This window comes from Giraffa tippelskirchi, chromosome 11 (assembly GCF_054371585.1).
Source record: "Giraffa tippelskirchi isolate mGirTip1 chromosome 11, T2T-mGirTip1v1.2.pri, whole genome shotgun sequence".
NCBI lineage: Eukaryota > Metazoa > Chordata > Mammalia > Artiodactyla > Giraffidae > Giraffa > Giraffa tippelskirchi.
Window position 1 is genome coordinate 703,175 of NC_137285.1, and position 25,079 is coordinate 728,253.

The window sequence follows — 25,079 nt, forward strand, 5'->3', positions numbered from 1 at the left end:
AGGGTCGCTTGGCTGGGAGGAGCCGTGAGGGCGGACTCGGACCCTGAGGCGTGGTGATCTGCGTGTGTTATTGTCATGTGGTGGTGGTTCGGTCGCTCAGTTGTGTCCACATCTTTGCGACCCCACGGACGGTAGCCCACCAGGCTCCTCTGTCCATGGGACTCTCCAGGCAAGAACACTGGAGTGGGTAGCCATTCCCTCCTCCAGGGGATCTTCCTGATCCGGGGATCGAACCCACATCTCCCGCATTGCAGGCAGATTCTTTACCACTGAGCCACCTGGGAAACCTTTTCTTCCAAAAAGAACTGAGATTTCAAAACACTTTCCTTCAGAGAGAGGCAGAGGGTTATTGCCTCATTCTTTTTCCAAAACTTTTAACTTTGGGGACATTTCACGCCTCTGGGAAAGTTGCGGGACTGGTCCCGTGCATTCCCCGTGTGCACTGTTCACTGCGGTTCACAGATGGCGACACTGACTCAGCCCACGTCTGCGTGCTCTGTGCGTGTGCGTGTGAGTGTGTGCACCAGAGATGGAGCGCGTCTGCACACACAGGACCCTCCATTTATGAACCCCTCACTCCTGTTTCCTGAGAGCGCGCTGCGCCCCGGAGCACAGCAGGAAGCAGGGGTGGGCCTGGTCTCCCCGCCCCCGGCGGCAGCTCTGAGTTTGCTCTCTCTGGAGTTGAGCTGGAGTCGAGTCGAGTCTGGAGTCGAGCTTCCTCTTTTGATGTGTGTGTGGGTTTCCAGTGTGTGTGGGTTTCCAGTCGTTCGCCGCCACCTGCTGCGATGTTCTCTCTCCACTGAACTGTCTGTCTCCGTCAAAGATCAGTTGGCCGTGCCAGCGCGAGTGTGTTCTGGGCTCTGTGATCTCTGAGCTTTTGATCAAAGAAGTCACTAACTCTGAAGAAGTTCAGTTTATCACCCATGCTGGTTTGCGCATCTGATAACTTTTTATTGAACGACGGACTGCATTTTGACTGTTGAGTCTCTGTGTGTGCTCTCGCGCCCTGCTCTGGGACGTGCCTGGGAAACAGTGCGGTCTCTTCGGCTCTGTCTTCAGCTTGCTTAGGCAGGACTAGGGGGCAGCCCTTGACCTGGACTCAGGTTTTCCCACTGTCAGGCAAGGCTCTTGCGCGTCTTGACCCTGCGCCTGTGAATTGGGCGTCTCTGGTCTAGATGCTGAGAGCCGCGCTTTCGAGCCTGTGAAGCTCCGGCTGTCGTCCTCAGCGCGGGCTCTCCTGGCCTGGGCAGTGTCTGACCCTTGCCGCTCCTCTGGCCCCGAGGGCCCTTCTGCAGGTCCTGGGCCCTGCCTTCCTGCCGCTCACCTCTCTGTCTGGTGAGCTTGGTGGGCCAGGGGTCCAGCCCCCCTGTTGCCCCCGCTCCCCTGGGCCGAGGCGCTTTGCTTCTCCTGCAGGTTGGCAGACAGGATCTGCCCTCACTGCCGTCTGCTTGGGCTCCTGGGGTGGCCCTCAGCTCGAGAGTTAGGATGTCCAGCTTTGGGTCACTCCACAGCAGCGCCCCCGTGGGGAGCCCAGGTGAGCGGGAGGCAGGCGCCGGCCCAGTCAGGCCCTTCTGTGCTGTCGGGTCCGTTCCCGGCGCTTCCGGCAGCCGCCACCTCTGTCCTTCCTGAAGTGCAGGTCACGCTCCGGCCGCGTGGAGGTCTGAGCACCGTCTGCCTGAGCCCCTCCTGCCCCCTCCTCCTGCGGGCTCTGCGCACCTCCTGAACCGTGGGCGCGCCCGGCCCCGTTGCTCGGCAGGGCTGCGTGCTCAGGGCCTCCTGCATTTGCCCCACAGAGCTGCGGTGCAACCCCGGGCAGTTCGCCTGCCGCAGCGGCGCCATCCAGTGCATCCCCCTGCCCTGGCGGTGCGACGGCCTGGTGACCTGTGAGGACGGGAGCGACGAGGCCGACTGTCCCGGTGAGTGTGGGGCGGGCGCGGGCGGGGCTCTGCCAGGCCATCCTGTGGGAGTTTGAGTGAATCCGTGGGAAATCCTAGCCGTGTTCGGCCCGGCGGCATTTGAGCTTGGACTGCAGGCCTCCTGGAGTGACCACAGAAGATTATTTAATTGTCCTGCTGAAAGCCTGCTAGAATTACAACTAAAGACATAAAACCACAGGGACCAAGAAAATGGGGAAAGACGACCCAGAGCTCGGTCGTGCCAGCGGTGTCTTTGGAAGACAAGAAGGAGACGGTGTTCCTGACAGCCTGCCCGCCGGGGGTTGGAGCCGCTGTGCCCAGAGCCCCTGCCAGCGGCTGCTGGTGTCATTGAGCCCGGGATGCATTCCCGTGGCGCTGGGAAGGTGTGAGGGACAGGGGGGCATGGCAGGCCTGCGGGGTGGCATTCCCGTGGCGCTGGGAGGGTGTGAGGGACAGGGGGCGTGGCGGGCCTGCGGGGTGGCATTCCCGTGCGCTGGGAAGGTGTGAGGGACGGGGGGGGCGTGATGGGCCTGCGGGGTGGCATTCCCGTGGTGCTGGGAGGGTGTGAGGGACGGGGGCATGGCAGGCCTGCGGGGTGGCATTCCCATGGCGCTGGGAGGGTGTGGGGGCGGGGGCATGGCAGGCCTGCGGGGTGGCATTCCCGTGGAGCTGGGAGGGTGTGAGGGACGGGGGCATGGCAGGCCTGCGGGGTGGCATTCCCGTGGCGCTGGGAGGGTGTGAGGGACGGGGGCATGGCAGGCCTGCGGGGTGGCATTCCCGTGGCGCTGGGAGGGTGTGAGGGACGGGGGCATGGCAGGCCTGCGGGGTGGCGGTGCTCTTGGCAGTGCTTTTCTGTGCCTCCCTCCCTGGTGGGCGGCAGAGCCCTGCCCACTCTGAGCTGCAGCCCGAGGGTCGTGAACGGCTGGAGGGGTGTGTGTTTCTCGCGTGCTTTCTCCAGCCTTGTCAGCTGTTGGAAAGCACAGGCTCCCTGTTGTAAACCCCTTTTTGCTGGAAATAGCTACGTGGTTCCTGTTCTCCTGAGTGAGCAATCTCTGATGCAAATGGAGATATAAACAGTGTGTCAGAGTTTTAATGGAGAAGTTACAGCTTTATCAAGAGGCATTAGAGAAGACTTGGATGAAGAGGCCATTCTTGGCAGGGACAGCTCAGCTGGGGAAGCTCCTGTGGGCCCATTATTCTGTGGGTGTAGTGCGTCCCCCAAGGGTTTTGGGGAAACGGGACAAGTCAGTTGAGACATCTGGAAGGATCTGGTCCTGAGGCGGGCTCGTGGAGAGGAGTCAGAGCACAAGGCTGCCTTCGCGGCTGGCTCGGGGAAACCAGACCGGCTGTGAGGTGGGAGAGCTGCCGGAAGCAGGGTGGAGAGGCTCGATGTGCAGCAGGAGGCGCCCTCGGCCCCGCGCCGCAGCTGGGGCGCTGGGGTCCCCACTGCCCCTGTACAGAGATCAGCTGCAGGCTACTGGAAGAGAAGCTCCTGGAAGACAGGAGGGGTGCATACCTGTATGAACTCAGTGTAGGGAAGGGTCGTTTCAAGTCACAAAAAAGGTTAACTTCGAAGTGAAAACAGGGCGTCCCTGGTGGCTCAGGGGTGATCTGCCTGCAGTGCAGGAGACATGAGTTCGATCCCTGATCTGGGAAGATGCCCCGTGCCATGGAGCAGCTTAGCCCGTGCGCCACGATGACTGAGCCCAGGCTCCACCACGGGAGAGGCCACCCCAGGGAGACGCCCGCACCGCACCAGAGAAAAGGCCAGGTGGCCACACAGGCCCAGCACAGCTGAAAATAAACGCAGTGAAGACGACCGGTTTTAGCAGATTAAAGTTAAGTTTCCCGTTTATGAAATAGTGCTGATAAAGAATGTGAACAGGCAAGCCTCCGAGTGAGATGGTGTAGCCCAGGAAGGATTGTAGTCCAGCAAACGGAGAGAATGCCTGCGAAGGGACGAGAGCTGGTCAGGCGTGTCACAGAGCAGCCACCAAGGACGGTGCATAGGCAGGGAGAGACGCTCTGCCCCGGTGTGGCCAGGCGACAGGGAGCCCCCTTGGCAGGTGCTCAGGCGGGTGATACTCTCGGTTAAATGACGCTCATCCCGTGCTCAGGCCGCTGGCCGCGCGGAGCCAAGAGCCTGGGGACGGCTTGAGTCTGGGAGCTGCTGAGAGGGCGCCAGTGCGGCCGCTGTGGCCGACAGCTTCCGGAGCTGCGCTCGCGTTTCTCAGGAGGCAGGGAAAGTGTCTGGCATTCCCATCTCGTCAGGAGTTTTCCGCAGTTTCTTGCGATCCACACAGTCAAAGGCCTTAGCATAGTCAGTGAAGCAGAAGTAGATGGTTTTTGGAATTCCTTTACTTTTTCTGTGATCCAGTGGATGTTGGCAGTTTGATATCTGGTTCTTCTCTGCCTTTTCTGAATCCAGTTTATACATGTGGAAGTTCTCAGTTCACGTACTACTGAAGCCTAGTTTGGAGAATTTTGAGCATAACTTGCTAGCATGTGAAATGAGTGCAATTGTATGGTAGTTTGAACATTCTTTGGCATTGCCCTTCTTTGGGATTGGAATGAAAAATTACTTTTTCCAGTCCCGTGGCCACTGCTGAGTTTTCCAAATTTGGTGGCATATTGAGTGTGGCACTTTAGCAAACATCTTTTAAGATTTGAACTAGCTCAGCTGGACTTCTATCACCTCCACTAGCTTTGTTTGTAGTGATGTTTCCTAAGGCCCACTTGACTTCACACTCCAGGATGTCTGGCTCTAGGTGAGTGATCACACCATCGTGGTTATCTGGGTCATTAAGACAAGACCTTTTTTGTACAGTTCTTCTGTGTATTCTTGCCACTTCTTGTACCTCTCTTTTTCTTCAGTTAGATCCTTACTATTTCTGTCCTTTATTGTGCCCATCATTGCATGAAATGTTCCCTTTACAGATCCAGTTTTTTTGAAGCGATCTCTAGTCTTTCCCATTCTGTTCTTCCCCTGCCTCTTTGCATTCTTTGTGGAGGAAGGCTCTCGGGTTTTTGCGTTCTTTGTGGAGGAAGGCTCTCGGGTTTTTGCGTTCTTTGTGGAGGAAGGCTCTCGGGTTTTTGCGTTCTTTGTGGAGGAAGGCTCTCGGGTTTTTGCGTTCTTTGTGGAGGAAGGCTCTCGGGTTTACCCTTTCTTGCTATTCTCTGAAACTCTGCATTCAGTTGGGTGTATCTTCTCCTTTCTCCTTTGCTTTTCGCTTCTCTTCTTAGCTACTTGTAAAACCTCCTCAGACAACCACTTTGCCTTCTTGCATTTCTTTTTCTTAGGGCTGGTTTTGGTCATTGTCTCCTGTACAGTGTTACAAACCTCCATCCATAGTTCTTCAGATAATCTGTCTACCGGGTCTCATCCTTTGAATCTGTTTGTCATCTGCACTGTATTGTCATAAGGGATTTGGTTTAGGTCATACCTGAATGATCTAGTGGTTTTCCCTACTTCAGTTTAAGACTGAGTTTTGTAGTAAGGACTTCATGACCTGAGCCACAGTCAGCTCCTGGTCTTGTTTTTGCTGACTCTGTAGAGCTTCTCTATCTTTGGCTGCAAAGAATATAATCAATCTGATTTCGGTGTTGACCATCTGGTGAGGTCCATGTGTAGAGTCGTCTCTTGTGTTGTTGGAAGAGGGTGTTTGCTATGACCAGTGTGTTCTCTTGGCAAAACTCTATTAGCCTTTGCCCTGCTTCATTCTGTACTCCAAGGCCAAGTTTGCCTCTTACTCCAGGTATCTCTTGAGTTCCTCCTTTTGCGTTCCAGTCTCCTGTGATGAGAAGGAAGTCTTTTTTTGGTGTTAGTTCTAGAAGGTCTTGTAGGTCTTCACAGAACCATCAGTTTCAGCATCTTCGGCAGGAATGGTAGGAGCATAGACTTGGATGCCGTGATGCTGACCAGAGTTACCATGGTTAAGTGCTTCCGGTGTGCTCGCGGCCCCATACCTCCCCCTCCTCCCCTCAGTGCTCCCCGTGTGCTCCCCGCTCCATACCTCCCCCTCCTCCCCCCTCCTCCCCCTCCCCTCCCCCTCCTCCCCCTCCCCTCTCCCTCCTCCCCCTCCTCCCCCAGTGCTCCTGCGCCCATCATAGGCAGTAGCGGAAGGTACAGCCCCTTCTGTGGACTCAGACCTGAGACGTTCGTGGACCATAAGTGGGGGAGGGAGGCCGCCTTTGGACTTGGAACTTCCTTTGTGTTTGCAGTTTTTCTCTTTGTGCAGCACACATTGTCCATGTCGTGCGGGTGTGTCCCTGAGGGAGCGAGACAGAGGTGGCGGCCCTGGGCTCCCCCAAACCTGTGAGGACCCCCCCCCCCGAGCGCAGTGCCTGGCCCCAGCTGAGGGCAGAGAGAATCAGGTGCAGGAGCAGCTGCAGTGTGACGGAAACACCGTTAGTAACCGTGTGTCTGTGGGCTCTCCAGTTTCAGAAAGCCTGCGCTGGTTAACCGAGGCGTTGGATTTTGGACCGCGATTCTCAACCTGTTTGGTGTGAGACAGGAAAGTGGCAGGGGTGCCCGCAGCCTGGGGTGCCAAGGGGACCGCGGTTGGAGCCCACACAGGCACGTCTGGACACAAAGCGGACTCACGCTTTGTCCTTTACTTAGAAGTCCTCTTCACTTCTGAGCGGCCGAGTGCCCCGCAGCCTCCGCCGCAGTCCTGGGTGGCTGTCCTCAAGTCCGGCTGCGCTGTCTCGAGAGGAGCGCCCCTTGAGAGCCGTCAGGGCTGGGCTCGGGCCGGACTCCAGGCTCGGAGCAGCCCCGGCCGCACCTCGGGAGCGAGACCCCTGCTCAGGGCTCAGGGCCCCCAGCTGCCGGATCCCAGGACTGCGCTCGCGCTGTGTGGGGGCTCAGAGGAAACCCGCTTTCTTGTCAGAGGGCCTTAAAGGGCTGGGAGGCGCTGACTCAGTGAAACCGCCCCCCCCCCCCCAGCCGGCTCCCGGGACACTGGGGCCGTGTGTGCTGGGTGGGGGGCGCTGAGCGGGGAGCCAGGAAGGGAGACATGGGCGCGGATGCTCCCCGCTCTGGGTCGCCTGGCCCCGCCCTCCACAGGCTGCAGATGGCTTCCCCACAGGCTGCCTCCTGGCCACCTGGTGCCCGGCGCCCCCGGCAGGGCTGCCCCCCCCCACCGTGCCCCAGATTCCTGTCTCTGAGCAGTCTGACCAGTCCTGACTGGGTGCCCAGGGCTCTGCATGGTGGGACCCAGTGGAAGCACAGGTCTTGCTCGTTGGAGCGGCCAGCAGGGAGTGTGCAGTGCAGGCGCTTGGGGCGAGCCTCCCCAGGCGTGTCCCGGGCGTGCCCACGCTGTGCCCTGCGTACCCCTGAGCACCGCAGGGACCGGCCGGCCCCTCTGCTGGCCGCCCTGGGCCCAGGCTCTGCAGCCTCGCCCTGTGTCAGAGCTGCTGGTCGCAGCCCCCCTGCCCCGGGATGGGAGCGGTGGCGCCCAGGTGTGTGCCTGGGGCCCCGCGTCACGAAGAGCAGGAGCCCCCGCCCCCGGGTGGTAGGAGGGCACTGGAGCCTCTCTCGGGCCTGGGGGCACCATTGATGGGTGGGGTGCTCGGCAAGCTGATCCCTCCGTCTCTGACACGGGCTGTGGGAGCTCTGAGGAAACAGCACCCCGCCGCTGGCACACAGCACAGAGCTCTGTGGTCTCGGGGCACAGACACAGCCTCTCCACCACCAGGAGCTGAGGGGAGCCCCACAGCTCTCGCGTCAGAGAACCCTTCCCGGGCCTGCGCGGCTGGCAGACAAGACCTTCCCGCGTCTGAGACGATGGAGCCGTCACACCTCACGCAGCACACCGGGAACTCGTGTTTGACACGGTCCCAACGGTTTCACGGGTCTGTGTAGAGAGGGGAGGTGGGGAGGGCAGTAGTCCCTGGAACAGTGACAGTCGGTCTGTTTTCCCCTTTGCAACCTTCTGTGTTTCTCAAGTATTTTATTTGGGACGCGTGTACTTTTATGAGAAAATGTAAGGGTGACTAAATAACAACGGTGTCGGGAATGCCCTAGTGGTCCAGTGGTCAGAACTCCCGTGCCGTGACTGCAGGGCGAGTTCCACCACTGCTTGGAGAGTTAGGGTCTTGCTGCCACAATCAGGAGGATTTACGGCACCTCCCACCGCCCCCTTGCCCCGCCCACCGGCTCACCCCACCACAAGCCCCCAGAGTGTGTGTGTGTGTGTGTGTGTGTGTGTGTCTCTGTGTGCGGTGTCTCTGCAGACCACAGTGCCGCTGTGCTGACCTGTGTGTGTGTGTGTGTGTCTGTGTGTGTGTGTGTGAGGGGGTCTCTGCAGACCACGGTGCCGCTGTGGTGACCTGTGTGTGTGTGTCTGTGTGTGTGTGTGTGAGGGGGTCTCTGCAGACCACGGTGCCACTGTGCTGACCTGTGTGTGTGTGTGTCTGTGTGTGTGTGAGGGGGTCTCTGCAGACCACGGTGCCACTGTGCTGACCTGTGTGTGTGTGTGTCTGTGTGTGTGTGTGTGAGGGGGTCTCTGCAGACCACGGTGCCGCTGTGCTGACCTGTGTGTGTGTGTGTGTCTGTGTATGTGTGTGTGAGGGGGTCTCTGCAGACCACGGTGCCGCTGTGCTGACCTGTGTGTGTGTGTGTGTGTGTCTGTGTGTGGTGTCTTTGCAGACCACGGTGCCGCTGTGCTGACCTGTGTGTGTGTCTGTGTGTGTGTGTCTGTGTGTGTGTGTGTGAGGGGGTCTCTGCAGACCACGGTGCCGCTGTGCTGACCTGTGTGTGTGTGTCTGTGTGTGTGTGTGTGAGGGGGTCTCTGCAGACCACGGTGCCGCTGTGGTGACCTGTGTGTGTGTGTGTGTGTGTGTGTCTGTGTGTGGTGTCTTTGCAGACCACGGTGCCGCTGTGCTGACCTGTGTGTGTGTGTGTGTGTGCAGTGTCTGTGTGTGTGTCTGTGAGTGTGTCTGTGTGTGGTGTCTCCGCAGACCACGGTGCCGCTGTGCTGACCTTGCAGCCGTGTCCTCTGCTGGGCCGCACGGGTGGGTGCACACCCCGGGGATGCGGCCTCTGGCGGTCCTGCCGGTTCCCTGGGTAAATCTCACTCCCTTGGGCCTCCTTGCTCAGGCCTGCGAGTCACTCTTGGACCACACACAGCTAGCGTTCTGCCTCCCCCTGCGCCTCAGTTCACACCTGGGCCCTGCAGCAGGAGGGCTGCATGGGTGCCCGGGGCCTGGCCTTGAGGGTGAGGGAGGGGCCGGCGAGCAGAGAGGGGCCCCGCCTGGGCTCTTCAGGGAACCCCTGGGCCGGAGCCGTGGGGGCTCAGCAGGAAGGCTGAGTGCGTCTGTCAGGAAGCCAGCGGGGAGGCCCCGTTTCTTGAGGAAGGAAGACTTCCCAGGCACACTCAGTGAGACATGCGTGTGACCCGTGAGGCGTGAGCTGCTCGGTGGAAGGGTTCTGAGGAAGCCTGAATAGAGGGGGTATCTGAGCGGCCCCTCCGGCCTGCCTGCCCGCGGCCGTCTGGCGCCTTGCCCTCCGACGTATTTGCAGCCACTGCTCTCTCTGCTTTCAGCAGTGAGCGGGCAGGCGCGTCCTTACCATGGGAAGGAGGCTGTGGACCTGCGGCCGGGCCGGGCACGCGGCGGCGACCCCACGCACCTGCAGGCCATGAGCGTGGCGCAGCCCGTCCGCTTCAGCAGTAAGTTGCAGGCCTGCCCTGGCAACGACCCGGGGCCCCCCCACGGGTCCCCGGAAACTGCCCCTTCAGGCCTCCCCGCCGGGCGGGGAAGCTGAGACCAGCACCAGGCCCTGGAGCTTTTCCCGTGAGGTGCTTGCCACGTGGGGCCCAGCTGGACCGCCCTTTGGTCCATGGAGGAGGCCGCCCTGCCTCTGCTTAAAAACGTTTTAGTGACTAGTTACTTAGTGAGCTTCCTGCAGCGTGAGGATTTTAGAAGAGCACAGGAAGACCGAGATGGCCGGGCGGCAGCACAGCTGACCCCTGAGCACGCGGGTGCATGCATGGGCCTGGGGGGCGCTCCCGCCACCCACCCGGGGGCTGCTGTCCCGTCCACCGCTTCACCCACTGGGCACAGCAGCCCATCCTGACCCCCACGGCTGCCGCGGCCTCCCAGCAGCAGAGCCCCTGCCCCCGGCCTCAGTGTCGCCCCCCAGCCTCAGTGTCCCCCCCCCGGCCTCAGTGTCCCCCCCCGGCCTCAGTGTCCCCCCGGCCTCAGTGTCCCCCTCCCCGGCCTCAGTGTCCCCCTCCCCGGCCTCAGTGTCTCCCCGGCCTCAGTGTCTCCCCGGCTTCAGTGTCCCCCCGGCCTCAGTGTCCCCCTCCCCGGCCTCAGTGTCTCCCCGGCCTCAGTGTCCCCCCCCCCCGGCCTCAGTGTCCCCCCGGCCTCAGTGTTCCCGCCCCGAGGCCCCCAAGCCATGCAGACGCCACTGTGTGACGGCCTTGAGGGTCCTAACTGGGGCCGCCCCCCGTCCTGCATGTTTCCTAGGGAAGTGCCCCACGGGGTGGCACCACTATGAGGGCACAGCCAGCTGCTACCGCGTGTACCTGAGCGGGGAGAGCTACTGGGACGCCGCCCAGACCTGCCAGCGCATGAACGGCTCCCTGGCTACCTTCTCCACCGACCAGGAGCTGCGCTTCGTGCTGGCCCAGGAGTGGGAGCAGCCAGAGCGCGGCTTTGCCCGGCAGGACCAGCACAAGTGCGGGGCACGCGGGGGGCGTGTGGGGCGCAGGGTCATGTGGGGCACGTGGGGGGCATGCAGGGCACGTCGGGGGCGTGCAGGGAGTGGGGGGGGCGTGCTCCCCACTGGGCATGGACTGCAGGGTTGGCAGACCCCACGAGGGCAGGGGCTGCAACAGGGACTGTGGCGGGGGCTCCAGGGGTCTGCCCACTGACCTTGGTGCCAAAGTAGGAAACGCCTTGTTCGCTGGGTGGCTGTGAGTGGGAGCTGCAGGAGCCGCGGACGTCCTCAGGGCCGGGGCGGGGCGCCCTGTGTGCTGCCGGAGGGTGGTGGGGAGCGTGCCAGCCGGGCAGGGCCCGGAGGCATGCTGCTGCGGGGCTGGGGTCCACAGGGCCTGCACCCACAGGCCTGAGGGCAGTTTTGCTTAGATGCGGATCTGTCTGATGAGATCTGCTGATGAGAGCAGTCTTGGCAGGAGTCCCCCAGGACACAAACTTTTTCTGACCCGTAAATTTGTATAGAATTTTAATACATTTTATTAAAATTACATATCAAACCTGAAAAGGTCATTCATGCCTTTGAGGCTCACATTGTGGAGGTCAGCGTACGTATTAAAGGTGCACTCAGAGTGGGCGCCTCCTGCAATCTGCCTTCCTGCAGGTTGTGGGTCGGCTACCAGTACGTCATCACCGGCCGGAACCGCTCCTTAGAAGGACACTGGGAGGTGGCATCCAAAGGTGAGGCTCCTTGGCCTTTGCGGAGAGGCACTGAGCCCAGCTGCCCAAGCTCCCCTGGCGGGCGGCCACAAGTGTGGGGGCCACACTGACACAGAGCCCTGGGGCCCCGCCCCCCACCGCAGAGCGCCGGCGGCGTTGGGGCCACGTGAGCCTCCTGGCCCGCTGTGGTCGTCACACGGCTGCCCGCCGGCCCCAGCCCCCGGGGAGGAAGGGGCATCCTTCACTGTCCCCCAAAGCATGTCCCTGCCCCCCCCCCCGGCCTGAGCAGAGCTGCGCCCGGAGCAGCAGAGGCGGGCGGTCCCCGTGACAACGTCCATCCGTCTGTCCACCCCGCAGGCTCCTCGGAGGTGCTGCTGCCCCCAGACCCTGTCTTGGCGGCGGCCCCGGCGGAGGGTGACGGCGTGTTCTGTGCCCAGCTGCAGTGCTTCCGCTTCCCCACACTGCGCCACCACGACCTGCACAGCTGGCGCGCCGAGAGCTGCCAGGACAAGTCGGCTTTCCTGTGCAAGCGGAGTGAGCGGGCGCCCCGGGGCCTGACGCCAGGGACCTCTCAGCACACCCGACCCCGGGGGGCCTCTCAGCACACCCGACCCCGGGGGGCCCTCTCAGCACACCCGACCCCGGGGGGCCCTCTCAGCACACCCGACCCCGGGGGGCCCTCTCAGCACACCCGACCCCGGGGGGCCCTCTCAGCACACCCGACCCCGGGGGGCCCTCTCAGCACACCCGACCCCGGGGGGCCCTCTCAGCACACCCGACCCCGGGGGGCCTCTCAGCACACCCGACCCCGGGGGCCCTCTTAGCACACCCGACCCCGGGGGGCGTCTCAGTACACCCGACCCCGAGGGGGCCTCTCAGTACACCTGACCCCCGGGGCCACAGGGACCTCTCTGCACTCCTGACCCCCGGGGCTTGGCACACCCGACTCCGTGGGGGCCTCGCACTCCTGAGCTGGAGGCGCTTGGGGCCTGGGCGGTGGTGTCCCCCGTGACGCCTCGCCCCTTCCCAGGGTAGACGGAGGCCCTGCCCGCCTGCGTGGTGAGGAGACAGTGGCGGCCAGAGGCCCCGCCGCACCGCATGTGTCCGGAGCCCCAACTCCCTCCTCCCCTCGCCTGCTCTCCGCAGTCCCATCGCATCCCCAGCGCCCCCCAGCCTGTGGTGCCAGGACACGCAGGTCCGTGCTGCCAACACCTGCCCCTGTGCCTGTCGCAGGTCAGACGTGTGTGGACATCAAGGACAACGTGGTGGACGAAGGCTTCTACTTCACCCCCAAAGGGGACGACCCGTGCCTGAGCTGCACCTGCCACGGCGGGGAGCCCGAGATGTGCGTGGCCGCGCTGTGTGAGCGGCCGCAGGGCTGCCAGCAGTACCGCAAGGACCCCAAGGAGTGCTGCAAGTTCATGTGCCTGGACCCAGGTGAGGCCCGCGCCACCACAGCCGGGGCTGCGCCAGGCTCCCCTTCACCCGAAGCCGGCTTCCACCTCGGTCTCCGCTGGAGCACTTCTGTGTCTGCATGTGGTGCTGTGGGGAAGCTTAAGAAAAAGATGAGGCGTTATCCACGTAGACCTCCTCCCCGCTCGGGGGTACCCCCTGGGTGGACGCCAGGGGCTGGGTGGTATGTGGTGACCTGTCCTTCCACCTCCTTAAAGATAGGTACAAGTCTCAGAGAGTAGGCACGCCATCTGTATGCCACGAGTGTAAGTTGCTGATGAAAGAAAGGAATGGGTATACATGTTCGTGGATCAGAAGACTCAGTTATCAGTAGGAGGTGAATTCTCCTATGAGTTAGATTCTGCACAGTCTCAACCAGAATTCCAGCTGAGTGTTTTGTAGATGTTGACAAGCTGATTGTAAAATTTATTTGGAAAGGTGAAGGAAATAGAATAGCCAAACCAGCTTTTGGAAAGAAGAAATTTGGAGGATTCACGGTATCTGATTTAAAATTTCCTATATAGTCACAGTAATCGAAATGGTGATTTCATCAAGTGACACGTAGATCAGCGGAACAGAAGAGGGTCTGGAAATAGTCCCCACACTGTAGTCAGCTGATACGTAACAGGCACAAAAGCAACTCAGCGAAGAAAGAATGGACTCGGAACAAATGGCGCTGGAACAGTTGGGAATCCCTAAGCCAGAGAAAGTCAACAAATGACCCTTCTGCTACACTCCCTGCTGTGTACAGGATCATTGCCGAAAATGTTCACACACCCGTCTAAACCTTCATAAAACTTCCAGAAGAAAGCACACGTTCTTTTATTTTTAATTTTTTAAATTTTTACCGAGGTTTGGTTGATTTAGTGTTTCGGGTGTACGGCAGCGTGTCAGTTACACATACGTCCACTTTCTTCTTTAAGGTTCTCTCCCCGGTGGGTTGTTACCGAGGACTGAGCAGAGTTCCCCGTGCTGCACAGTAGGTTGTTAGTATGTTTTATAATAACATACAGTGATCTGTATATGTCAGTTGCAGTCTCACAGTTGCTGCCTCCCCAGCTTACATTCTTTTAAAATTAAGTCTTTTAAAAGAAACAACAAGAAAAATCTTTGTGACCTTGGGATACACAGCATTTTTAGATTAAAAGAAACATTAATAGATCACACTTCATCAAAATCAGAAACCTGCTTGTTGAAGACCCTTGAGGAAATGAAAGACAAAGCACCAGCAGCGACGCCGTGGAGGCCGCGAAGGCCTTGTGTGCAGGGTACGGAGAGTCTGCTAAGCAAACGAGCCGCCGCAGGGAAGAACAGGCTGCCGCCCGCCTTGAGCATCTGGGCCGGGAGGGGAGCGGTGCGTCCCAGAGCCGCCTCAGGGGCCGGGCCCCGGATGCCCGCCACCTGCACCCAGACCACAGCGGGCAGCCCCCCCGGGCAGGGCCTGAGTCCCACAGGGCTGGGGGGGCCTCTGTCCCTGAGGACGCCGCTCTCGTCTGTGTCTGCCTGCCGGCGCCTCCTGCTGCCGTCCGGGGCCCTGACCGTGTCCTGGGGTCTACCTCGGGCCGAGTAGGGGTTCGTCGTTGGAGAGGGAAGGGAGCTCCCCATGCTGGGACTGCTGAGCTGACCACAGGCTGGCAGTCGCGCCGGCCACCCCTGCCAAGAGGCAGGATCTGGAGGGGCTGTGCCCTTTCACATGGCTGCTCCCTGGCCTCTCAGCAGGACACACAGCCTGCGAGGGGAGCCTGTGTGAGCCTGGCCATGAAGCGTGTCCTCAGGCTGCAGTTGGGTGCCTGCCCGTGCGGCAGAGGGAGGCAGTCGAGATGGGACCTGGAGGCTCCCGTACTCAGGCTGCCCCTGCCCTGGAAGCCCCCTGGTCTCCACACTGGGTCCAGGGGCAGGTGTTGGGATCCTGTGACACGGTGGGCGTGACCCCTGCGTGGGCGAGAGTCTGGGGCTGCTGGCCCTGCCCTCTGCCCCTGAACACCCAGCGGGCCTGGGGCGCATCGGGCAAGGTGGCCGGGCCCCCAGCCGGTGCTGCCAGGGTGCTGAGCTGCATCCCCGCCACACCCACCAGAGGTGTCGCCAGACGCTGCCAGGGTTCCCAGGGTCCAGAGGCGCCGGCCCGTAGCAGCATGCAGCAGCCGCCTCCCAGGGGCTGGCAGGCTGGGTCAGCGCTCACTGGAGCCTCTGCCCCAGGGTGTCTGGTGCAGGGCCGAATCCAGCCCCCAGGAGCTGCTGGGGGCCCTAGGACCCCCCAGAGCAGTCGCTGCCAGACTTGCTCGGGTCAGACTGTGACCCGGGGGAGGATGTCCTTTCTGGCTGGCCACCTCTCCCTCCTGTGGAACCCTCGGTGCACGATCAAGCCCCTGCGGAGGCCCTGGCTCCCTGCCCCCAGAGAGGGCCAGCAGGAGCGTAGGCTCGGGGAAGTCAGGAATCCGAAGAGCCACTGGCGGGCAGAGGGAAGGTGGGGGCTGGGAACCGGGACTCTGGGGTCCCAGGGGCTTGCCCAGACCCTCTGATCACCTATGGGCTCCAGGTGAGCCCAGCCTCTGTTTGAGCACTGCAGTGTGAGGCGGGCAGAGAGCTCTGTGGCCAGACATAAGCTCAGACGCTGACACGGCCCCGCTGACCTCAGCTCCCCGCCCAGGGATGGTCCTCCCTGTTGGGCCCTGCAGCCGATACGGTCCTGCTTAGCCCGGTGACCGTGGGCGGGTGGGGCAGAGCTGAGGCCAGGCTGCAGCCCCGCGCGCTGGGGTCGGGGGCGCGGAGCCCCTGAGCGCTGCCCTCCCGCCCGCAGACGGCGGCAGCCTGCTGGACTCCATGGCCAGCGGGATGCGCCTCATCGTCAGCTGCGTGTCGTCCTTCCTCATCCTCTCGCTGCTGCTCTTCATGGTCCACCGGCTGCGCCAGAGGCGCCGCGAGCGCATCGAGTCCCTGATTGGGGCTAACCGTGAGTGTCCCGCCCGCCCAGCGCCCCGCCGGCCGTGGCCCCCATCTGAGGAGGGAGGCGGCGCTGCTCGCCTCGGCCCTCCGTGTCTGTGTGGTGGGAGGGGCGCCGGCCCCCAGGCCGTGTGGGCAGCAGCTGCCGGGGCCACCGCCGTGGAGACCGGGCTGCCTGTGGCTGCTGGCCGCTTCGGGGCGTGGCCCACCCTCGGCGCACATGGTGCACGTCTGCGGTGCATCGCGTAGTTTCCGGTATCCCGCCTCGCCGGGAGAGCGAGCGGCTGGGATGCGGATCGGGGACGCGGGCCCTCGGCTGTGAAGAGCCTGCCTCACGTGGGCGGTGAGGCTCTCCGCGACTCTCCTGGGGGCGGAGCTGCGGGGTGGGCGTCAGACGGGGCGTCGGGGGTCCGAGCAGGCACGCTGAGGACGGCGGCGCGGGTGCAGGGCTCTGGGTCGGCAGGTGGCAGCCGGTGCGGGCGTGTAGCCGCCGGGGTGCGTGGCTCCGCACCTGAGGGGTCCACCCGGAGTGACGGGCCCGCGCCCCTCTCCCCCGCCAGTGCACCACTTCAACCTCGGCCGCAGGATCCCCGGCTTCGATTACGGCCCCGACGGCTTCGGCACGGGCCTCACGCCCCTGCACCTTTCCGACGACGGGGAAGGCGGCACTTTCCACTTCCACGACCCCCCTCCGCCCTACACCGCGTACAAGTACCCGGACATCGACCAGCCTGATGACCCGCCGCCACCCTACGAGGCCTCCATCAACCCGGACAGTGTGTTCTACGACCCTGCAGGTGACCCTCGGGGCGCGGGAGCCGCGGCGTGAGCCCCGCTTCTAGTTAGGGTGGCACCGCTGCTGGGGTGGGCGGACTCACCCTGCCCCTGCCTCCTTCCTGGGACCCCTCAGCTGGGCCCTGTGGGGAGGAGGTCCTGGGGCGCGGGTGCACGAGTGGCGAGCTGAGGCCAAGCCCCGCGGTGGGCCCTCCTGCCCAGCGGGAAGCGGGTCCACGGGTGAGCCTGGTGCGTCTGACGCTGTGGGAAACCAGCCCTCCCGGGTGGAGCAGAGGGACACCGGGCGCCCGTCCACAGCCTGGCCTGGCCCTGCCCCGGGTGTGTCACACTCACGTGCGTGTGCTCACACACACAGACAACATAGCAGGTGGGCTTTGCAAGGCCGGCGCTGCCGTGACCTGGTCTGTCAGGTCAGCATCCCCTCGGGTGTGGCCCCCACAGACAGGAAACACTCGGAAACCTCTCCCCAGGGCAGAGGTTGTCGCTGCCTGCTGGCCGGGCCGGGGAAGAGCAAGGGGTGCCCCTGGGGCAGCAGGTCCCTGACACCTCCATTGGCGGGCAGCAGGAGCGCGTGCCCGTGGGGCATGGGCCTGGGTCCTCGGGCCCCAGCGTCCAGAATGCCTGTGGGAGTCGAGGGGGCTGCTGCCTTCCTCTCAGGCCAGGCTGTTCTGGGGACCCCTGCCTCATGTGTGTGAGGGCCCCCCTTTGTGCTGCTGTCAAGGCATGTTCCTCCCCCTCACACACACCCACCAGGGTCTGCTCACAGCCAGACCCCGCTTGCCCATGAAGCCCCCGCACGGTGCAGCTGCAGGGAGGAGCCGCCCACCCCACTGACCCCTGTCTCCTCCGCAGATGACGACGCCTTTGAGCCGGCGGAAGCTGCCCCTCCCGCCGCTGGGGATGGCAGCGGGGAGGGCACAGCGCCCCGGCGCCCGGAGCGCACCCCCGGGGCCCCTCTGGCCGACCTGGAAGACTCAGCCGACAGCAGCAGCGCCCTCCTGGCGCCGCCCGAGCCCGGCCCGAGTGGGGGCGCCCCCGCCCCAGAGGTGCTGCCGGGGGGTGGCCGGCACAGCCAAGGTTCCCTCAGCACCGTGGTGTAGAGGACAGCCCGTGCCCTGAGGGGCGGGGGCACCTGTGTGCCCTCGAGGAAGACACTGGTCCCCATGGGCGGCGTGAGGACCCGAGCGTGCCTGGATGCCGGCACACACGTGGCTCCCAGGGAGCACCCCCCCCCAGGGCTCGGCGAGAGCTCAGACACAGGCAGCGTCGGGTCCCTGTCTTTCTTTTCCAGCGGGGACAGCTGGCAGGGTTCCCGAACAGAGGAGGCTCCGCGGGCTGGAGTGGGGAGGGTCACACCGGCTCTGCTGGGCTGCAGTGTTGGCCACCGCGTGGGCACGCCTGCCCTGAGGACTGTCGATGGCCTGGGCGGGCGCCTCGGAGGCTGCTCCAGGGCTGCTCTGGGGCCGCCCCCAGCTCCTGTTGTCACACAGTGGGCCTGGCCTGGGGCCCTTCTGCCGAGGCCCTGAGGTGCAGCTGCCGGCTCTGCGCTGTCTTCCCCGCGGGGCTCTGTGAAGCCTGATGCCCGCCCCGAGGCTCCCCCAGCGCATGGTGCCCCCTGCAGCCTTGGAGCCAGGCCAAGGCCTCCAGCCTGCCCTGGTGTCCTGCCCTGGGCCTCACCGCGGCTGGGTCCTGGGTGCCCCTCACCTGCTGACCCTGCCCCCACCCCACCTTGTTTGTGCCATAAAGGGTCGTGTCTCTGGGGGGAAGGGCTGAAACTCACATCCTGGGCTGTCCACCCAAAAGCCCGCTTCCTGCCCACCACTGCCATCACCGGAGCCCAGGGGCCGCATGCCACCTTCCTGTCCCCAGCAGCAGGGTGCTGGGTGCCCTGCCCCAGGGGGCTTTGACTGAGGGTCCCTGTTGCCTGCTTCTGGGCAGTGGTCTTGTCTCCTGACACGGGGCTTTTAGCATTTCTGAGGTTTGGAGATTAAGCGGGTTTTGTGCGATTTTTAGCACATCCGTATCTTTTCTACGTTGAGTGTCTGGATCTTTCCTTTTCTGTGTGCATGTGTGTCTGTGTCCACGTGTTTGCAGGCGGCCGCCATCCACGGGGACCCACCTGGGGCCCCCTTTCCGGGCCAGCCGCGGTGTGTTGGGGGGCACCAAGGCAGGGCCCTCTGCCGAGAGCAGGAAGCCCTTCCCTGGCCCCTGCAGCCTTTGAGGCCAGCAGCAAGGAGGGGGTGACGAAGAGGGTGGTGCCGGCACAGTCTCCCGTGGGGACCATTCTGTTCTTCCCGGGCAGCATGAGATGCTCACATTGCCCACAGAGTGGGGCTCGCCACAGGAGCCAGTGCTGGAGGCCGTGCAGGCCTGCACCCCCCGCGGAGGGCCTGAAACGCTGACGAGGGAGCAGAAGGTGCGTCCTGCCGCCGCTGTGTGCTGGGCACAGTGGTCACCACAGGCCTAGCTGGTGCGGGTGAGGGTCATGAGCACTCTTGCTTTGGGGTGGGCACCCCGAGGGCCCTGGCCTAGGCCTGAGACCCATGCACACAGGACGTGTGGGGACTGAAGGGTGCCGGGCCAGTCAGGCGGGTGAGGGTGTCCTAGGGCAGCTGCAGGGGCCACGGTCGGATGAGTCCTGGCCAGCCCTGCTTGAGCGTCCTGTGCGCCTGTGAGGGCTCCTGGCTGCCTGTGCGGGTGGGTGTCCACACTCCACTGTCTCAAGGCCTGTCCATGTTTTCCTTTCACTAAGGGTTTGTAGTTTGGGTTTATTTTTGGTTGGGTTGGCACTAATTATTTTCTTAAAATGCTGTGAGAACCATTTCATCCAATGCCAAATAAACCTGTGTTCTGGAAGTGTGAGTGGTCTTTGATGTGACCCCAGCTGGGGTGGGAGGCCCCGGCCACTTCCGGAAGCCGGGACAGGCGTGGGGCTCAGACTCGGGCCCTTCTGTTCACTGACCGTGTTCTTCACGGTGACTCACCAGTTGCTGGTGTGGGGACCAGCGGGCGCCCAGCGGACTCGGCCTCAGACAGTCCTGCTGCCGTCCTAACCCAGCCTCCCGGCGGCGGCGCGCGGGGTCGGGAGAGGCCCTGGGGGTGTGCGGAGGCGGCCTGAGCGCCGGCGAGCGGTGGGCAGCCCCATCAGCACCGCGGACAGCGCCAGGGGGGCGGGGCGCCGGCCGAGCCTCCGGAGTGTCTGGGGCTCCTACCACGGCTCCTACCACGGCCCCTACCACGGCCTGGGGTCCGCTGGTCGCCGAGGCCTCCGGAGCTGCTGCAGAAGCGGGGGCCCGAGCGCAGAGGGGTGGGTGGGGAACAGCGGCCTCCCAGACCCTTTGGTCCGGCGGCTGTGGTCTTGGGACGTCCTTTCCAGCCAGCCCCCCGAAAGCCAACAGCGCTGGGACCCAAGATGCCCTCCCCATCGAACGTCGTCCTTGCTGGTGGCCTTGTGTCACTCCTGGTCCCCAGCCTCCGGATTCCCTCGTCTGTAAGGGGGCATGATAATAGCACCCCCCGACCTAGGACTAATGGGGGAGGGGGCGTCCATGAAAGCGAGTCGTTCAGGTGGAGACCGGCTGGCGGTGGTTGCTGGCAGCCGGACTGGCCCAGCTGTCTCCCCGGCTGGAGGAGCCGCCCCTGCGGTCCTCCCCTGGCCTGGAGCCCCTAGGCCTCAGCCACGCCCCTGGCCCACCCTCCCGATAAATGCACCACCCTTGCCCTCTGCCGCTGGCAGCAGCACCACATGGGCACCACGTGGGCCGGCCCTGGCGCTCGCCTTCCTCGCGGTGCGGCTGGCGGTGTGCCCTCTGACTCTGAACCCGCCCGTCTCTGATCCTCACCTCGAGGGGTGCTCCCTGTACTCCACGTGACACCCTGCCCCTGGCGGGGGGCGTCGTTTGAGAAGGAACTTGGAATCAGGGACGAGGAGACCAGGGTCTGCCTGGCATCTGCTGGCCCAAGACATGGCTTCCACCCTTGGGCCCCGCTGGGACGGTACTCAGGCCCTCAGGCCCCGGTGGCCTGCGTCAGCCCCATCCGCAGGTGCCTGGTGCTATGACTCCCAGGCCCTAAGGCATGGTGAGGACACCAGGCTGCTTGTAGCAGGTGGACCTGTGAGCCGGCGGTGTGGTCAGCCCAAGCGTGAGCAGTGGTGGAGGCCCCTGGGGTGGACCCGTGGCCTCGTGCCAGGAGACCCTCCCCGCCCCCTCCCAGGGAGCAGCTGCCTGAGGGGCTGCCCCTGCAACGGTGCTGGCCAGGCCAGGCTGGCGGGGAGGGCAGTGGTGACCTGTCCGGTGGGGCCTGGGTGTGTGTGGGGGGCCACCTTCCTCTGTGCCCCCCATGTCTCCTGAGCCCCCCTAGAGACCCGACCTGTTCCTCCAGCCACACCCATTGGAAGCAGACAGCCCCAGCCTGGGGGGCCCCAGCCCAATCCCCATCAATATCGACCTTCACCGGATCCAGTGGGACCCTGCGCTCAGGCCCTTCATCTACCAAGGCTATGACTCGGCACCTCCAGGCCCATGGACCCTGGAGAATGATGGTCATACAGGTCAGCACCTGGGGTCAGGACCCCCACCACCACCGACAGGAGCAGCAGCCTCCTGCACAAGGATCCGAACCCCCACACAGGAGATGAGACGCCAACCAGGGACCAAAGACGCCCCACACAAGGGTCAGGAAGCCCCACAAACGGATGAAGAGCCTCTACATTAGAGATGGGATGCCCCCACAGGAACCAGTCTCCATAAGCGGCACAGAAACCCACACAGTGGTTGAGTCCCCAGCAAAGGTCAAGGCCCCCCCAGTAGCAGTCGGCCATTGTCCCCCGAGGCACAGAGGTGAGGCCGTACCCAGAGCTCAGCACGCCTGGGGCACCTCGGAGTCACCGCAAGCCCGCAGTCACGGAACTGAGGTGGGTCAGGACCCAGACTCCCCACCTCCATGCAGGGAGGGGGCTTTTCCCGCTGTCCATGGAGCGCCACGCGGCCGGCCAGCAGGGAGGCCTGGACACCTGTGTGTCATGGTTCCACAGAAGCCCAGCCAGGGAGTGGGCCGGCCGGCCGGGGACCTTTGCTCTCACCGTGTGCCCTGGTGGGTGAGGGTGCCCCTCCCAGTGGGCGCAGACCCGCACAGCCGCCTGGAGATGCGGGGCGACGGGGGACCCCACCTGCCTACCATGCCCTGCAGCTCCGCTTCCCCTGGGGGGGCCCTGGGCAAGTGGGCTCAGAGCACAGCGGGGACGGGCCATGCCGCCCCACAGAGGCCGGGCGGGGGGAGCAGGGCGGGGGCGGTGGGGGACCTCCCAGGGGCTGTCTCCCCAGATGCACGCGGTCCACGTGAACACCAGGGACACCCTGAGGGCCCCACGGTGGGGGGCTGGCCGCGCTCTTGGCGGTGAGGCGGGCCAGCGTGACTCCTGGTGGGGACGGGGTGCTGGGCCGGCCGTGTGACGACCAGCTTGCAAGCAAGGGGTTTTGGCTGGGCCATCGGGGCCTCTGGGATGAACAGGGTCTGGGGGCGGGTGGCCTGTGAGGAACTGTGGACCTGCAGGGTCAGCGGGAGTGGCTCTGCCCCCAGCAAGGCCCCGTTCTCCTCACTTCCCACCTGGTCTCCCCTGCACCCCTCTGAGTGTCCCCCCTGTTGAGAGCCACACACACACACAGCCTCTCACTTGGAGCCCCCTCCCCAGGAGCAGGACTCTGACAACGCCAACTTCTGGGCGGTCGTCTGGGGCCTGAAGACCATGTCTGTGCGCGGCAGGGTCTGGGGCCGCCGGGCGCGGGAAGCTGGTTCCAGCTCACCGCCACCCCCCACCTAGGGGCCTCCGTGAACCTGGCGTCCACCTTCCCGCTGGTCTTGCTGCCACCCAGCGCCTCTGGCCTCTCGCGCTCCTACCGCTATGGTGGGGTCGCTGACCACGGCGGGCTGTGCGCCCACGGTGCACCGGACAGTCTTCAAGGACACAGTCCCCCTCCCCCAGCCACTCACAGAGAACTCTGGGCCGCAGCCTTTCGGCGGATGCAAGGTCTTCGCTCCCCCCAGCACCTTGATCCGCGGGGCAGCCCCCCCCCAAGTCGGCGGATTCAGGGCTCTGCTGGGCCTGGGGCTCAGCCTGTGGCTCTGGCAGGGCCCCTGGGATGCAGGCAGGACCCCCTTCCCACAGTAAAAGAGACACGCAGTGACCTTGGCCCCCTGTGGCTGGGCGGAGGAACGGCCTGGGTGCACCTCTGATCTCCCCAGCCTCACCCAGAAGCCCAGACTGCCCCAGTCCCTCTCAGGGTGAGAAGGTGCCCGCCCTGGCATCCTGCACTTGATGTCTGAGTCCCCCGGTGAGATGGAAGGAGAAAGGCCTCCTGCCACAGCCAGCGCCTGCAAGCACGCGATTTATTCTACAAAGGGGGCGGGCTGCCCGGCCCGGACACCATGTGGCTTGCTGATGCCTCCGGCTGCCACTTCACTGAGGCCGGGAGATGAGAGGCTGCCAGCTCCTGGGTCTGTGCCGGAGGCCTCGCTGGGCAGGCGGCCCCTGGGGACACAGACAGTGAGTGACGGGCCTTCTGTACCAAGTGAGACCCGACCCAGGCGGCACCTGGGTAAAGTATGCCGTGGAGTCTGCTGTGGGTTGACACTGGACAGACTCTGCCGTCAGGTGACGGCCCACAGCGAGGGTCCGTGAGGGGCCTTGCTGTCAAAGCGAAGCTGACGGTCCTGGAGGCGCTGACCAGATGCGCCGCGTCCGGGAGCGAGTGGGGCCAGTCTGGGGAGTGAAGCTGGCTCGGGTCAGGCCGCTGTCCGGGGCCCGCAGGAGAATGCGTGGTGCGTCCGAGCGACACTGTCCTGGGTGAGCTGGTGTCCAGGGGCTGTCCCTGCAGCCCACGTGTCCCCAGCACCAGCCAGCTGGTCTCCTCCCTGAGACCCTTCAAGGAAACACACGTACAATCCCTCCCCCAGGCGGGGGACCCTGGGCTCTTCCTGGGTCCCCCGGAGGCTGACAGACCTTCGCCCGGCCCTTCCCCAGCGCTGTCCGGACCAGCCGCGCTCTCCAGCCCCTTTCGGTGCCCCCGCGCTAGCGAGCGGCGGCGGAAGACCTTTCTCGCTCCGAGCCACGCCCCATGAGCCCTCCTCCATTTCCGAGTGGCAAAGCTGGGCGATCAGCGGCGCCGCCCCAGGCCCTCGCCCGGGGCTTAATCCCCGCCGCCCTGCGGGGCCCCGGACGGCACCGGGGTCTTCTTGAGGTTCTTCCTGGCCAGGGCCCGGTTCGCGCCACCGTCGGCCGGGCCGTCTGAGGCGTCATCGGTGGGCCTCGCACCAGCGGCCAAGGCGTTCACGGTGCCCAGTGCCCGCAGCAGGGCCGGGCCTCGGGGGACACGGGGCTCGCGGTGGGCGGCCGGCGGAGGCGGCAGCAGCGCGCGCAGGGCGTTCAGCTCGGCCCGCAGCTCCGCGCGCAGCGCCTCCAGCCCCGCGCCCAGCTCCGCGCGCAGGGCTGCCAGGCCCTCCTGCAGCCGCCCCTCGCTCACCTCCAGGACGCCCGCCGGGTAGGTGGCCCCGCCGCGCGGCTCGCCGCACACGGAACACACGGAGCGACGGCTGCGCTCCTCCGCCTGCTCCTCGGTCTCCGCCGCTCCCGCCGCGGCCCCCGTGCGCTCCACCAACCGCAGCAGCCGGGGCGCGTCGGCCCGCGCCGCCGCCTCAGCCCGGAGTTGGCCCCGCAAGTGAGCCAGGCGGCCTGGGGCGCGGGCTTCGTCGGGGCCTGGCCCATTGGGCTGCGGCCCCGGGTCCCGCCGACGGCCCACCGCGCGCCGCAACGCCTGGCTGGCGCCGTAAGCGCTGCGCGCCTGCACCCACGGGCGCCGGGGCTCCGCCGCCATCCGCTTGGCCGCCTCCACCGCCGCTTCCAGCGCCAGGCAGGGCCTGAGCCCCAGTCTGCAACCTAGCGACCAATGGGGCCCGGGCGACGCTCCGTGGAGAGGGCCCCGGGGGGACAGCTGTGGGAACGACCGAAGCCTTGCTGGATCCAGCCTGGGGCCCGGGGAACCCCGACGGGCCTGAGACCCAAGGAGCCAGGGGAATGGCGCGGCGGGTATAAGTGTGCAGGGCTTGCCCGCGAGACCACGCTGTCAGTGGGTCCCCACAGTGGGCTTGGGCAGGCGTCAGACAGAGGCGATGGGGATGTGGAGACATCCAAACCCCAATAGGGAACTGGGCTCACATCCTCTGCTCAAAGCCACTGTCCCGTCCCAGTCAGGCCAGGAAGACCAGTGTGGTCCGGGGCCCCAGCCCCGCCCACTGGCCGAAGCCCCTCCTCCCACCCCAGGTCCAAGGTCTATCTGGGACCCCCTCACTGTGCACTGCCGCCCCAGCCTTCGAGCTCCACAGGGTCCTGGCGCCCTCTCTGGGCCTCGGCCTCCGGAGGCTGCCGTCTGTGTGCTGACCTTGTTATCCTCCTCCCAGGAACCCTCTCCACCCCCTAGGCCTCTGCGTTGCCTGCCTGGGGGGAACCCCCGGGTCCCCCTTCTCCTGGCTGCCCCCATGCATCCCCCTGGGGCAGGACAACCTTTCTTGACCAGCTCCCCCCACCGGGTAACTCGGGCC

At 64.5% G+C, this 25,079-nt stretch overlaps 2 protein-coding genes across 34 annotated transcripts in view; one reads left to right on the forward strand and one right to left on the reverse strand.

Annotated features, from left to right (window-relative positions):
• The window catches only part of DGCR2 (DiGeorge syndrome critical region gene 2), a 31,293-nt gene extending 11,953 nt beyond the window's left edge, over positions 1 to 19,340 (forward strand). For 6 of the 33 annotated variants that reach the window (XM_081541878.1, XM_081541880.1, XM_081541867.1 and 3 more), the window contains 9 exons: positions 1,794 to 1,916; positions 9,461 to 9,586; positions 10,380 to 10,599; positions 11,242 to 11,318; positions 11,655 to 11,831; positions 12,531 to 12,734; positions 15,547 to 15,699; positions 16,250 to 16,486; positions 17,337 to 19,340. In XM_081541878.1, the coding sequence (XP_081398004.1) occupies positions 9,556 to 9,586; positions 10,380 to 10,599; positions 11,242 to 11,318; positions 11,655 to 11,831; positions 12,531 to 12,734; positions 15,547 to 15,699; positions 16,250 to 16,486; positions 17,337 to 17,584 (1,347 nt within the window). In that variant the 5' untranslated portion in view covers positions 1,794 to 1,916; positions 9,461 to 9,555 and the 3' untranslated portion in view covers positions 17,585 to 19,340. Of the gene's footprint in view, positions 1 to 1,793; positions 1,917 to 2,115; positions 2,300 to 9,460; positions 9,587 to 10,379; positions 10,600 to 11,241; positions 11,319 to 11,654; positions 11,832 to 12,530; positions 12,735 to 15,546; positions 15,700 to 16,249; positions 16,487 to 17,336 lie in introns of all 33 variants that reach the window. The other 27 variants (XM_081541887.1, XM_081541865.1, XM_081541871.1 and 24 more) reach the window with 12 other exon arrangements.
• Positions 19,341 to 22,854: 3,514 nt separating this feature from the next.
• FAM246C (family with sequence similarity 246 member C) lies at positions 22,855 to 24,380 on the reverse strand. Its single transcript, XM_081541935.1, has one exon. It carries the CDS (start codon positions 24,353 to 24,355, stop codon positions 23,672 to 23,674), a length of 684 nt encoding a protein of 227 aa, XP_081398061.1. The 5' UTR covers positions 24,356 to 24,380; the 3' UTR covers positions 22,855 to 23,671.
• Between the last annotated feature and the right edge of the window lie 699 nt (positions 24,381 to 25,079).

Excerpts from the sequence above, each read along its gene's own strand:
- FAM246C (XM_081541935.1), bottom strand. The coding sequence starts at position 24,355 with ATGGCGGCGGAGCCCCGGCGCCCGTGGGTGCAGGCGCGCAGCGCTTAC.